The following is a 13,328-nucleotide window of genomic DNA, read 5'->3' on the forward strand; positions in this document are numbered from 1 at the left end:
CTATTGAAACACACTGCTGAGATGAGCAACAGTCGAGACAGGCGAGGTCTGCTGCGCTGTATGTGAGTCAGCTCCCTGGCTGGGGATTGAACGCAGGCCATAGTGTTGATAGCGCTGAGACTCAACCCCTAGGGCATGAGGGAGGCCCTAGTCATTATTTTTTATTTCACTCAAATTATATAGAAAAGTTGTGATGAGTTGAAATTTAGTTGTGTGACATTGGTATGTGTGTAAATGATTTACCTTATGAAGTTGGAAATTGTGTATTTTAGCAGAAAGGGAAAAAAGCCCTACGCATCATGAAGTTTGCTGTTTTAGATGTCTTCTCAAGGAAGGCTTATAATTTAGGCAATAAGAAATTATTGATAAATTGCATATCTTTATATGCCATTTTTATAAGGGAGCTTCTTAGACTCACATTTATATTAAAAACTCAAACAAACCTGAAGTTTCCCAGGTACACAGTTGCCAATTATTCACTTCACTCTCCACATGGTCAACCTTGCTTTACATAACAAATGGATTCCTGAAAAATAGTAAATCTATAATTTAAAAAAGGAAGTATTTTCAACATGGCATCAGAATTGCTATTTAAAGGAATCATGTAAAAGCTACTTTGAAAACAAAGAATGCTTTTGTGAAATGAATAATTTTTTTGATTTTCAGAGCTTTAGTAAAGTACAAATTTAAAATTTATCAGTAGATCAGGATTGTTTAGAACAACAATTGTATGCAATAAAAAATACAACAGATCAACTTTAATTTACGACAAACAATACTAAACAGAATGACTCATGGACTGTTGATTAGTTGAGTATATTCAGAAGCCCTGAATATATGTCTTATTGATATTTTATGGCTTTAATTAAGACAATTGTCTCTTATGAAGTACTATAAAGTGCAATATTAAAAAATTAAAAAACCCAAAAGGCATCCATTGTCCTTTAGTTTTATCCTGATGAGAAGAAATGGAGATTCTCCTAATTAAATGGCAGGGAATTATCTATCCTTCATTTGTGCAACCTTAAAATGATTAATGAATTCAGACTTCATCCATTCATTCTTTGTGTATAGCATGATTTAGCTTTCTCTTTTAGTTAGCTGAATGCTGTTGAGAACTGGCATTCCGTAGACCTTAGTTACTGATCTACTGGAAAGGTACATGCAACCCTCTATGTGAGAATGTGGGAGCAAATTTCCATCCTCTGGGTGAACAGTAGCCCGTTTTCCAGGATACCAGTGAGCAATCTCATCATTCCTATCCACCCTATCACACAAATTAGTAAAAATGCACAACAATAATCGTGATAGAGGAATTCTAGCCATTTTTCCTATTTCCTATTTAAAGTGAAAATATGAATTTCTCAAAGGTAAATCAAGCAGGTAAGTGCACGTCCAGTTTCTGAACGATCTACTCTGGTGTTCCCCCATTCTGAGTTCTTGGTGACTGTGGAATGATAATCTTGAAAGTGAAGTTCATAGGCTTCCTCACCTCACCAGGACCTTATGAAAATGCAGCCAGGGTTCAGACTTTTTATCAGAGGCTAAATGCCCTTCCATGGTGCTTATATTCAAGGCCTACACACACTCTAGGTAGTTCTGAGGTTCTAAATACTTGTGGTTGGGGGTCTGTTCACATTTTGGTACCAACTAGAAGGAACTTCCCCTCAAAGAAGTAGTCAATTATACAAAATATAAGTTGTTGGGGGAGGGGCCTATCAATTTTAAATCTTAAGGAGGTGAAAATGCTCATTAGACTTGCAAGGGTGAGAAAGCTGGAGCAGCTAGTGGGAAGAACCTTGAAGAACCTAGCTGGACTTGAAAACTGCATATGGAGTGGGACATAACCAGATTGAGACTTTATAAGGTCACATGGAGAGTGGTTTATAGTAGTTAAGACAGCTATGCAAATGCACCATAGCAAGCTGAGAAATGCACTGATTTCATCCAAATGTCGTAGAAGAAAGACATAGGTGTCAAAAGGGACATAAGATGAATGAAAAGATAAGGGCACAGAGGGGCGTGTATCAAGAGCCAAGCACTGGATTCAAGGCTGGCATTCAGTTCTTGCAGGCCTTCTCCTGGGTCACAGTTAGTCAGACAGTGACATCATTTAAGAGCAACATAAAACATTTAAAAAGGTTTACTAGACAACTCTAAAAATTGTCTGGAGCATTAGGAAGAAAAAACAGAACAATCTAAAATCCCTTTGATGAAAATACTGGGTCACATTGGGATACTCCCAACCTTGCCCAGGATACACAGGGACGAGACCCCAGGTCAGTTCTTTTCTACAAAAAAAAAAAGGTGAAATCATCAGCTTGAGGGGTGAGTGAACCTGGAGGAGACAGTTTTCTGACACTGCTATTGAGGTTAAGGGTCAAAGGAACTGGGTCACACCAGGAACATCTATGCTGGGATGCCTTCCTACAAATGTCGTCTTGAGGGGAATCGGGAAAAACACTCTTAGGGGAATGAAAGCTTTGGTAAGCTCCATGCAAACGCCGTGGCACACACACTTTCTGATTTGATATTTATATGTTTTATTACATTCCTTAAGATTTTCTAATCTGAAAAGATTTTCTAATTTAGTCAAAGTGCTTTGGTACTTCACACAATTTCCCACTTTTTGAACACTAATTTGAACATCATTTCTATCTAGCCCTAACTATAGAGCCATTTTTGTGTTAAAAATTGGGCTAATTTGTGGATTCACTTGGGCTTAGTAATTCTCTCTTGCTCTTTCAAAAAAGTGTCGCTAGTCGGTTTACAGACCACTGTGGGTGCTGTGGGTTTGGGGCCAGGCTGAACCTGCTCTGGACAGTGAGGGCCTGTGTAATGGGAAGTGAGCACACTGGTGGGAGGCGGATGTGGAAAGTGTCTTTACTTCCACAGCAAAGACAGTTGTGTCTAGCTTTTGACAGATGTCTAAATTCTCCTGGTGATTACATGCCATAGCCTGTGCAGTTTCAAAGCTTCCAGTGGAGCAAAAAAATATTATGATGTAATTTAGCTAGCTGTGTGACCTTTATTGCTTTTATTGTTTGCTATACATTTTAGACTATGAAGCTGTGAGATTAAAAAATACAAAGATAAAGAGCAAGGAGCTGAGCTTAAATATACAGAGGAGCAGGGACATGTTCTTTTTCTTTCCCAAGGTCTTTTTAATAAGGGATTTAAAAAAATAATCTGGGTCTGTATAGAGGCTCTTGTAATTGGTTAAAACAGCTTGATGAAAAAAAAACAGCTTGATGGTTAGAATTATTTTAAATCACACAGGGATACATTTCAAGGTAACATCGCTTTCTTGGGAATCTCAGTACAAATAAATGAATTTCTCCTTTCCTGATTCTTTCATTTTCCCCCAAACTCTCTCTTAATGACAAAGTTTTACTTACCAATTGAACATAGTGTCATTGAGGGAGGTAGGAGAGTCGAGGAGGTGTCTTTTAAAAATATTAAGCCAGGTAGTTATGTAAGAGTTAATGTAGCAAGAATGAGCATTAGCATCTATAATAAGCATTCAGGAGACAGTTGAGTACTCCAGAAATCAAGCTGGTAATATTTCCCCTCTATTTCTCCTGGAACAGAGCTGCCGCACAATACGGTTATTTGATTACTGGAGTAACAATCTGTCCAGGTGCAAGGAAACTTGGCAGCCTCATAATCTTGAGTGAGTTTTTGTTGGCAGATGTAAGGAAGAGAGCATACTGAAAATTCCTGAAGTGCTTATATTCAGATAGGTTATCTGACCCACCTCAGGTAGTATCCCAACCCAATAACTTTAGCAGAACACCTGACAGAAGTCCCATCTTCTCAGTCCCACCTTCTGTCTGTCTGGCCAGTAGCTCCATCTGTGGGCATTTCCTGAATCAGCTTTCTGTTAGAGATCTGGACAGGGCAGGGGGCTAGGGGTGAGTTGGGGTGGGTGGGGGCTGGAATGAGGTGGGGTATGTGTGTGTGGGGAGGGGCTTCCCTTTGGAATCATCTCCTAACTCTCTCCTGTCATCTGTAGAGTTTAAGATCTGTGAGCCGTGTTGGGGAGTTTGCCAAATTTTCCCTGCCCAGAAATAGATGTACGTTAATATTATCAAGTGTCTCATCAGTGAGGCTTTCAGCTGTGTTTTGCTGAAAGAGCTCCAAACCACCTGATTCATGTCTTCCCTAGAAAATAAATTCTAATGCTCCCTGTCAGGTGACACCTGTTAGAAGCCTTACAAAGCATTTTCTCTGCATAGGAAACCATCCTGGCCTCTCTATCTGGGTGAGGCTGTGGGGTGTTCTGCCGCCTCTGCTCAACTGCTCAACAAGGCAGCCTCTGAGTCCCTGCTGATGTACTGTGCTTTCCCCACCTCACTGCTTGGCTCCATTTTGGTCTTGAAAAACTGCATAAACATCTTCTAATCTCAGTCTTTCGTTCTTCAGGAGTTTGGCAGGCCCAGAGGCCAGCTGGACATAGTATGGGTATCTTCAGATGCAATTTAGAAGCTTCTATTTGGGAATCCACTGTGTGAGTCAAGTGATCACCTGTCCTGAGGCTCCTAAGGTGATGGGAAAGTAACAGCAGGCAAGACCTGTTTGGTATGTTGTGGATACCAAACAGCAGATGCAGCTCATTTCTCTGAGCTTGAGCAGATTTGATGTTATTGTATGCCCTGCTCCAGGAAAGCAAAGGAGTATCTGCAGTTTAACCCCAACCCGCCCCCACTCCACTTTTCTGTTTTGTATTCTGCCACTCCAGCAGCCCCAGGGAGATGGTTGGTCATCTTCATATACTTGGGTGAGGACCTCTATCCATGCATGTTTGTATATATATGTCTATAGTCCAAACCTGTATGGGATCAGGAAGACATTTCCCTTTTTTGGGGTGGGTTTTTGGTGGGTGTGACTTTCTTTGATGTCATGATGACAAACTTAATGTTTACTGCTTTTGAATTCTGAATGTGGTTTGGTCAGAGGGTAATAATGTGACATTGTGTGTACCCATCCAGATCTGCTAGAAAGACTACATTTGTACATGTATGTACACAGGCATGTAGGAAAGCTATGAGATGACCTGCTCAAGAAACCATGATGTGGAAAGTTCTTTCTTATAATTACACTAATGATTTGCAGTCAAATGTTCTCCCCTAGAGCTATATCCCCTGCATTAATGATCTGAATACATTTAAAGTTCCACTGTTGCATGTACACTTCTCTGTGGACTTACTACCCCAGCTCAATGCATAAACTCCCTTACTCCCTCCCAACACATAACAAGGGAAAGGCAAGGCAAGCAGGGGCAGCGAGAAGGTGCCTCTATAGCATCTGGTATATTCCTGCAGGGCCTGAATTCCAGACAGCCTAGAGCACTGCTGTGGCAGTTCTTGCTTAGAATTGGGTACGAACAGGGCTTGGAAATACTGCCTTCCCAAATGCAACTCTTCCTTACTGACCACAACACTTTGTAGGGAGTGGAGCTCCCAGCCCAGTAAAATCCTCCCTGGGCTGCTTCCCTCAAGTCTTCACTGTGAGCTGGGAATGTATGGGAAGAAGGGCAGAGACAGGAGAGCATCAGGATGTGCTGGAATAAAGACAGGGTAGCCTTGGGCCTCCCTCATCCTTTCTTGTCTCAGATAGTCTATTTGCAATGAGTCAAAGTCACCTACTTAAGTGGTCTTTCAAATAACAAACCAGTCAGAAATATATATCCCCGCAATAATCAACTTTGCTGCAAGGATCACATCAAGAAAGCCACCGTTTAAACGAAAAGTTCACTCACTTACTTATTTTAAGAAACTAACACAAATTCAGCCTCAGTACAAAAATCCTGTCTTGGGTGAATGAGACTGAAAACCCAATGCTGGAGAGCCTTGAAAGTGAGCACTGGGGTGGCAGCCACCTCGACTTCCCGTTTTCCCAGGGGTCCTCCACAAAGAGGTGCTCTTTGTCAGTGAAGGGTGATGATGGGTGCTGCCCATGAGTGCCAGCTTTGTGGAGTGAGCTGAGGTTTTGAGGAAAGAATATTGGGTTCTCCTTTTCTCCTTATTCAGTTGTGATGTTTGTAATTTCCCTTGGTTAAAAGTTGTGGGCTCAGCAAAACCACAGCAGGCATTGGTGGAGGCAAGAACATAGCTGCTATTTCCTGTGTCCCACCTCACAGATAGGACAGATGCAGAAGAACAGGCCATCCTCTATCTACTTTTTCTCTGATTGTTAGGAAACATGACTCCCCCCTTTTTTCCTTTAATTTAGTTTGCCTTGGAGATGACCTACTCAAGAAACCATGATATGGGAAGCTTTTTTTCTTATACTTATGCTAATGCTTTGTAGTCAAATACTCTACCCCAGAGCTATTCCCTCTATGCTTATGATCCCCACTGGTTTTATTTTCTATTGACACTCACCCAAGAAATCATGCAAGGCGTCATTGAGATTGAGAGTACTGAATGAATGAAGTGAAAACAGGTGGATATTAAGCAAAATCATGGCAATATCATGGATATTAAGCAAACTCAGGCAATGAAAACTTTGGGGTGACTGGCTTGAAATCAATGTCAAGAAGCTGTCAGGTGGGGGCCTAGAGTGCATTCTGCAAGTTAGGGAGAGTCCTAGATGGGGTGCTGATGGAGGAAAGACACAGAGGTTGCATGGGCTTTCACCAAACACAGGGCCTGAAATCAGTAGACACAGGCCTCTGAAGCCTTTGTGAGGCGTGCTGAGTGCACAATGCCTTGCAAAACATCTCTAATCTGCCACAACCCAAGCAGCATTGGCAGTCAACCTAGTTCTCTGGGAGGATGGATGAAGCCCTTTCTGACCACACTGCACTGGAAGCTGCTTGATAGAAGCATGCCCGAACATCTTCATTAGGTGACAGTCCTGCCGAGCCCTTGTGCTAGATGGTCTTCCTTACCACTATGCAGGCTTTCTTGGCAGACATTCTGATGATATGTGAGCATCAAATTATGTCTAAGTGGCAATCACAGCTAAACTGGACCCCCGCCCCTTCATTTCATGAGGATGGGACATGCACTGGAGCAAGATAGGTTTGTTTTATATAGTCTTGCTGTCCTAGAAGAGCACTAGTTTGGTTTGCAGTCATATATTCTACTTGCATGCTGGGGCAATACATATATATATAAAAATCCAAAATAACCCAACCCTGGTCACCTCCCCCTGCCTTCAAACCAATAGCCACCCAATCTAGGTTTTACCGCTGTTTCCCCAAGTAACCCTATGGGTTCCAGTTAGTACCCCAGTGGGGTGGGCAAAGAGTCTTTGCTGTTTGGCCTGTGGGGATGTTTGGAGGGCTCAACTCAGGACCCCTACAGACTTCTCCATCAAACCCTCCCATCAACCCTTTTCCCTGTAACATCCATCTTCCATGATTCTGTTAGTTGACTTCTTACACTCGAGAGGTAAAGCTCAGACTAAGGGTTGATGCCCCTTTTCAAATAAGTACTAGAAATATATTAGAACTATCCCTGAAAAGATGCATTTGTAGTTATATTTATATCTGACTTTATATAGAGATATACATATATAATTTTTCTTTCTCTGTGTTTGTATACATGTATATATTACTCTATAGGCATGGAAAGAGAGGTATAATACAGGAACAGGCAGGCATGTGTTCGTGCGCATCTATTTATAATATATATAGTTTATATGTATATATGGAGCCTCTGTCACTGTTTGCGGTATTACAACAAATGTACCTCCGACCAGCGAGGAGTACCTGTCAGTGGTGAATGGAGAGAAGCCCCAAATGCACAATTCTCTTGTTCTCTTCCATGAAGCTGTTTCAGCAGGCGAGGGCAGACACAGCCTGTGAGATGAGTGGACCCAGCGTGACTCCATCCCTCCTCTAATCGGCCAAGGAGGGACACTCGAAATACCCAGGGCTGTGTGCCAGCTGCCTCTTCTCAGGAGGTCAAGGAGCCAGGAGCCCAGAGTGGGGAGGTGCCATCCATGCTATTGGTTCAAGATCCGGCTCTTTTGTTAGATGGACACAGGGCACACAAGAACTCTGTCTTCGAGGAGGACACTGACCACCAGGAACACCAAGTAGAGGCCAAACATGGTGAAGCCCAGCACTTTGTTCATCCGCCATTTGCAGAGGGCGATGGAGAGGATGACAAAGAGCAGCATGATGAAGAGGAGGACGATGGCACAGAACAGGCCATTGCTGCTGACCTTCACAGGCTGGAGTTTGTGGATGAAGGTATACAGGAGCCAGGGCAGAGGGAGGCTGTGGGGAAGCAGTGGAGAGGGGCGGGCACATGGAGAGCGGTCAGACATGTTGCAGAAGGCAGAGGACCCAATGCTACTTTCTTGGCACCTGTCATCTGAGAAAGGAGTTGGAACAGGTTCCCTGTGGCTGTGTCTAGTTGGACCAGGAAATTGTGGAAGCAAGTCAGGTGACCTCGGAGAGCTTTCATCCTGACCAAGTTAGAGAAAACTAAAAACTACAATAGCTGATGGATTATCATTGATTTTTTATTTTTGCTTTAGATGTAGTTAAAAAATCTTTTACTATATGAATTAACCTTTTCTTTTTTTTTGCATATTTCATTTTACTTTTTTTGTGTAGAAGAACTAGGGTGCAGGCCAGAGGTGCAGGAGGTGAGAGAATTCACCAGAGACAGGCAGATATACTGAAATACATGGCTAAGTGGAGCAGCAGGTGAGACAGGAGAGGTCTGCTGTATTATCTGTGGGTCACCTCCCTGGTCAGGGATCAGACTTAGGCTGCAGAGGTGATAGTATTGAGACTCAACCCCTATGCCACCAGGAGGCCTGAATGTATTATCTTGTAAGCAAAATGAAAATGTTGGCAAGATTATGAAGGAATGTTTACATGCAATATGTTGCCAATGATTTCATAAACTGTTACAACTTTTGGGAGAAATGTTTTGGGAAAATATATATCAATGGTCATCAAAACCCTTGATCTGTAATTCATTAATATTTCTCAGAGGAATTTATCCTAACAATTAATTAGAAGAGGAAGGTTTTTCTATATAAAGTATTCATTCAATGACACCAAATAGCAGAAAGCTGCAAAAAATATATAAAAATTCCTATAAAAAGATAATGGTCAAGGGCCCTCCCTGGTGGCGCAGCAGGTTAAAACACAGCACAAAGAAGCTTAAGCCACTTCCACATGAGTTCAATACCCGCCTGCCCCAAAGGTGACCACATGGCGTGGCAGACCTCTCCTGATCCGCCCGCTGCTCCCCTCAGCAGTGTACTTCGTCCATCTGCCTGTTTTGCTCCCCACTCTGTCTCTGGTGAAGCCTCTCACCCTCCGCATCTCTGGCCTGTACCCCAGTTCTACATGAATAAATAAATCTTTAAAAGAAAAGATAATGGTCAAACTGAAAAGTAATAGAATGAAACAGTGCTAAGCCATAAAATGTTAATTCTAAGAACTATGAAGAAACTTAGAAAACTGGTATATTTGCAAGTTTTTTAATAGATGCCTACTCTGAGCCAGGCATTTATGATTGTAAAATGGGAAAATTAAAGACTTCCAAGAGAACAAAATGGAATGTTCACTTTTCACAAAAGGAACTTTGTAAAATATTTGGAAGAGAACATATAAAAATATTTTATTTTTGAGTAGTAGGGTAAGGGTGATTTTTCTTTGAGCTATATATATTTCTTTGAGCTATACATATAGTTATTACACTATATATGCAATTTAAGAGCAATGAACAAATGCAGCTGCAATTCCCTGTGATATTTTTTCAAAAACAGGACATAAAGATCTAAGGGAATGCATGTTATTTTTTTCTGATTTGTAGGATTTTTCTCCCTTTACACTATGACACTATGGAACATTTTCTTTTACTTTTTTTTTTTCTAGTAAGCGATTGAACAAGAATAAGTGAGAAGCACTGTTTATAATAAAGACACCCTTTCTTTAAAACATAAACCTTTACTGGGCCCTCCCTGGTGGTGCAGCGGGTTAAAGCACAGCAGTAAGAAGCTAAAGACACCTTAGCACGAGTTCGATACCCACCCCGGAGGTGACCCACGTGGCGTGGCAGACCTCTCCTGACCCACCCACTGCTCCCCTCAGCAATGTACTTTCTCTATTTGCTTGTTCTGCTCCCCACTCTGTCTCTGGTGAATCTTCTCACTGCCCCTGCACCTCTGGCCTATACCCCAGTTCTGTATGCATAAATAAATAAATCTTTAAAAGAAAACATAAACCTTTATTTATTTAATTTTTATACCATTCTTCATTTTGTGCATTTTTCATCTCGGTTGTAATCCCATAGACTTCCCACTGCCAATTCACCCATGTGCCATCACCATAGTCCCATGCACTCTTCCCACCCCACTCCAGTTTTGATCCTATTTTCCTCTCTACTTCTGTAAAATGTCTTTTGTTTATAGTTATTCATTATTTTTCTTTCTTTTTTTAAATTCTAATTGCTTCCCTCCCTCCTCCTGATTCTTATGCTCCTCCTATGAGTGAAACCATCCAGTATTTTTCTTTTTCTTTCTGGCTTATTTCACTAATGCATGATTCCTTCCAGCTCTATCCATGTTGCTGCAAAATGCATAAGTTTATCTTTTTTGATTGCTGAGCAATATTCCATTGTGTATATGTACAACATTTTTTAAATCCGATCTTCTATTTTTGGGAATTTTGGTGGGTTCTGCATCTTCTGTATTGTAAATAGAGCAGCAATAAACATGGGGGTGCAGGTGTCCTTTTGAGTTAATGTAAAACATAAACCTTTTAAGGCTTTCATTCATTCATTCACTCATCCATCCTACAAATATTTGTCAAGCACAACCATGCATCAGGCAATATATTAAGTTTGGGGAGTTTTTGCTCCTGGGGAGCTCACAATCTATTAGGTAGACGAGCACTTGACCATGACAAGAATAGGGAGAGCACAGTAGACAGGAACAAGAACCTCCAGTTCATGCCCCCAGGAATCAGAGAAACCCAGATCTGAGTTGTCAATGGAAGGATAAACAGTGTTTTCCAGGCAGACAAGCAAAGAGAGGGGCCCTGGAGAGGTAGGAAGTATGGTAGGAGAGGACACCTTTGGAATCAAAAGTGGTTTACACAGTGGAAACACAGAGTAAGGTTTTATGTATCGATATTGGTGCAGTTGAGAGCAAAGAGTCTATTCAAATCCCAGCCAGCTTATTTCCCAGCCCTATGACCCTTACCTGATAATCATGGTTCATAGGATCACTGTGGCTGAAGTGACTAAAAATGTATAGTGCCAGATAGACACTGAATGAAAAAATATAAATATTATCATATGCATTAGGTAATGAAGAGATGTAAGAGGAAATAATATTCAAGATGTTCAGTGAGAAAGTAGATCCATTTTAGTGGGTCTCCAAAATTCTAAATCTCAAGTGCCAAGAGCTCTGTTCTTTTGGAGATATAAGGATAACATCCCAAGTTTTATTTTCCAGGGGGCTGTCATTCAGGATAATTTATCAGGTGACTTCAACTTTTGACAGTTACATGAAACAGTGGAGGTAATAGCATCCTGCCGCAATATGATTCACTTTGGAGATGATTTATTATAGAACCCCAGTTTGCTTAACTATAAGAACAGATCTTTTCTGACTTTCAAAAAATCTAATATATCTTCACTGGTTTAAAAAACCAATGATCATGCCAAGCCAGCACTTTCCAAAGAAGGAGATGGAATATTTTTGCTTGGCCTATGTTCCAAATTGCTTTCAGTCCAAATATCACCTGGTTGGGGACTTTGATCAGAAATAATATGGAAAAATATACAGTGAGCATCTTAATTAGCATCTTAGTCATGCCTGAATACTGAATATTCATTAACTTGTAGCCAATGACATTATGTAAGTAAAATTCTTCATTTTAAAAGTACTTCAGACAACATTCACTCTGTGTTAGTATGTGTTTCCACCTGTCAAGGAATAACTTATTCATCAAATTCTCTGAAAATGAAAGATGGAGTTGATGAAACAATGGTGTTCTCAGGCTTTTGCTATTGATGCTGATTAGTTTGGGGCTCAGAGACCCTGGTTATATCTTTGCAGTCTCTCAGAAGACAAAGACAACAGAGAGCTGAAGCTCCATAGATCTTCCTCTACTCACCCTATGGTGATGTCAAAAATGTTGCTTCCAACAGAGCTGGACACAGCCATGTCCCCAAGCCCCTTTCGGGCCACTATGACACTTGTGATGAGATCAGGGATAGAGGTTCCAGCAGCCAAGATGGTCAGACCCATAATCTCTTCACTAATGCCAATTGTCTCTCCAACCTAAAAGTGATGAGAGGGATAAATAGAGGTGTGTTTGAAGTCAAGAATCTATCAAAATTGCAAATATTTCAATGCAACCCCTATTTAATGAATTCCTTTTCTGTGCTATGTTGAGTGTTGAAATGATACAGAAATAAGCCAGTAGCATTATCATAAAGGAGGTTATATTTTAATCTTATTTAGACTCAAGAGGTCAGGAATATTGACATGAGGATTAAACAGATACTCTCAAAAGGCTAGAGTGAAGTCTCTACATGGTGTTTATTAAGACAGAGAGGGTCCTCCCTGGTGGTGCAGCGGGTTAATGTGCAGCACTATGAAGCTAAAGCCACTTCAGCATGAATTTGATCTCCAGCCAGGGAGGTGATCTACATGACACGGCAGAACTCTCCTGACATACCCGCTGCTCCCCTCAGCAGTGTACTTCATCAGTCCACCTGTTCTGCTTCCCACTGTCTCTGATGAATCTTCTCACTGTCCCTGTGCCTGTGACCTGTACCCCAGTTCTGTATGCATACATAAATAAATCTTAAAATAAAAAAGACTGGAAAGAGAAATTTGATCAGCATTATAAAAGCCAACTGATCACTGGTTCCATGGCCCAGTACCTGATGATAGCACCAAACTCTAGGGCAGATTTGCCCTTGGATTTATCATCAAAAGTTAAGGAATGATACCCAGTGACTCTATTTATCTTAATGTATCCTAATATCTGTATCCTTGTACACATAGACACTCTAAGATATTATTATTTCTATTGGAAAACTGATTTTGGGTTTTTGGTAATACAGAATTATAATTTGGCAAGGCAGTTGTGGTGAGAACAATATGGGATAAGGGTATCTTGGTCTACCTTCTGACTTTGGCATGTATAAAGTACTGGTCAATTATTTTTTATTTTTAAAGATTTATATATTTATGCCTGGAGTACAAGCTAGAGGTGCTGGGGCAGTAGAGGATTCACCAGAGACAGAGCAGGGAGCAGAACAGGCAGATGGATGAAGTACACTGCTGAAGGGAGCAGTGGGCAAGACAGGGGAGGTCTGCCACGCAATGTGGGT

At 41.2% G+C, this 13,328-nt stretch overlaps 1 protein-coding gene across 2 annotated transcripts in view; it reads right to left on the minus strand.

The window, feature by feature from the left end:
* Positions 1-227: 227 nt before the first annotated feature.
* The window catches only part of SLC24A2 (solute carrier family 24 (sodium/potassium/calcium exchanger), member 2), a 245,873-nt gene continuing 232,772 nt past the window's right edge, over positions 228-13,328 (minus strand). For both annotated transcript variants that reach the window (XM_012721351.1, XM_012721350.1), the window contains 2 exons: positions 12,101-12,267; positions 228-8,233 (listed from right to left, as the gene is read on the minus strand). In XM_012721351.1, coding sequence (XP_012576805.1) covers positions 7,984-8,233; positions 12,101-12,267 — 417 coding nt within the window. In that variant the 3' untranslated portion in view covers positions 228-7,983. The remainder of the gene's footprint in view (positions 8,234-12,100; positions 12,268-13,328) is intronic.

This window comes from Condylura cristata, unplaced genomic scaffold, assembly GCF_000260355.1.
Source record: "Condylura cristata isolate star-nosed mole 26May11 unplaced genomic scaffold, ConCri1.0 scaffold00006, whole genome shotgun sequence".
Classification (NCBI taxonomy): domain Eukaryota; kingdom Metazoa; phylum Chordata; class Mammalia; order Eulipotyphla; family Talpidae; genus Condylura; species Condylura cristata.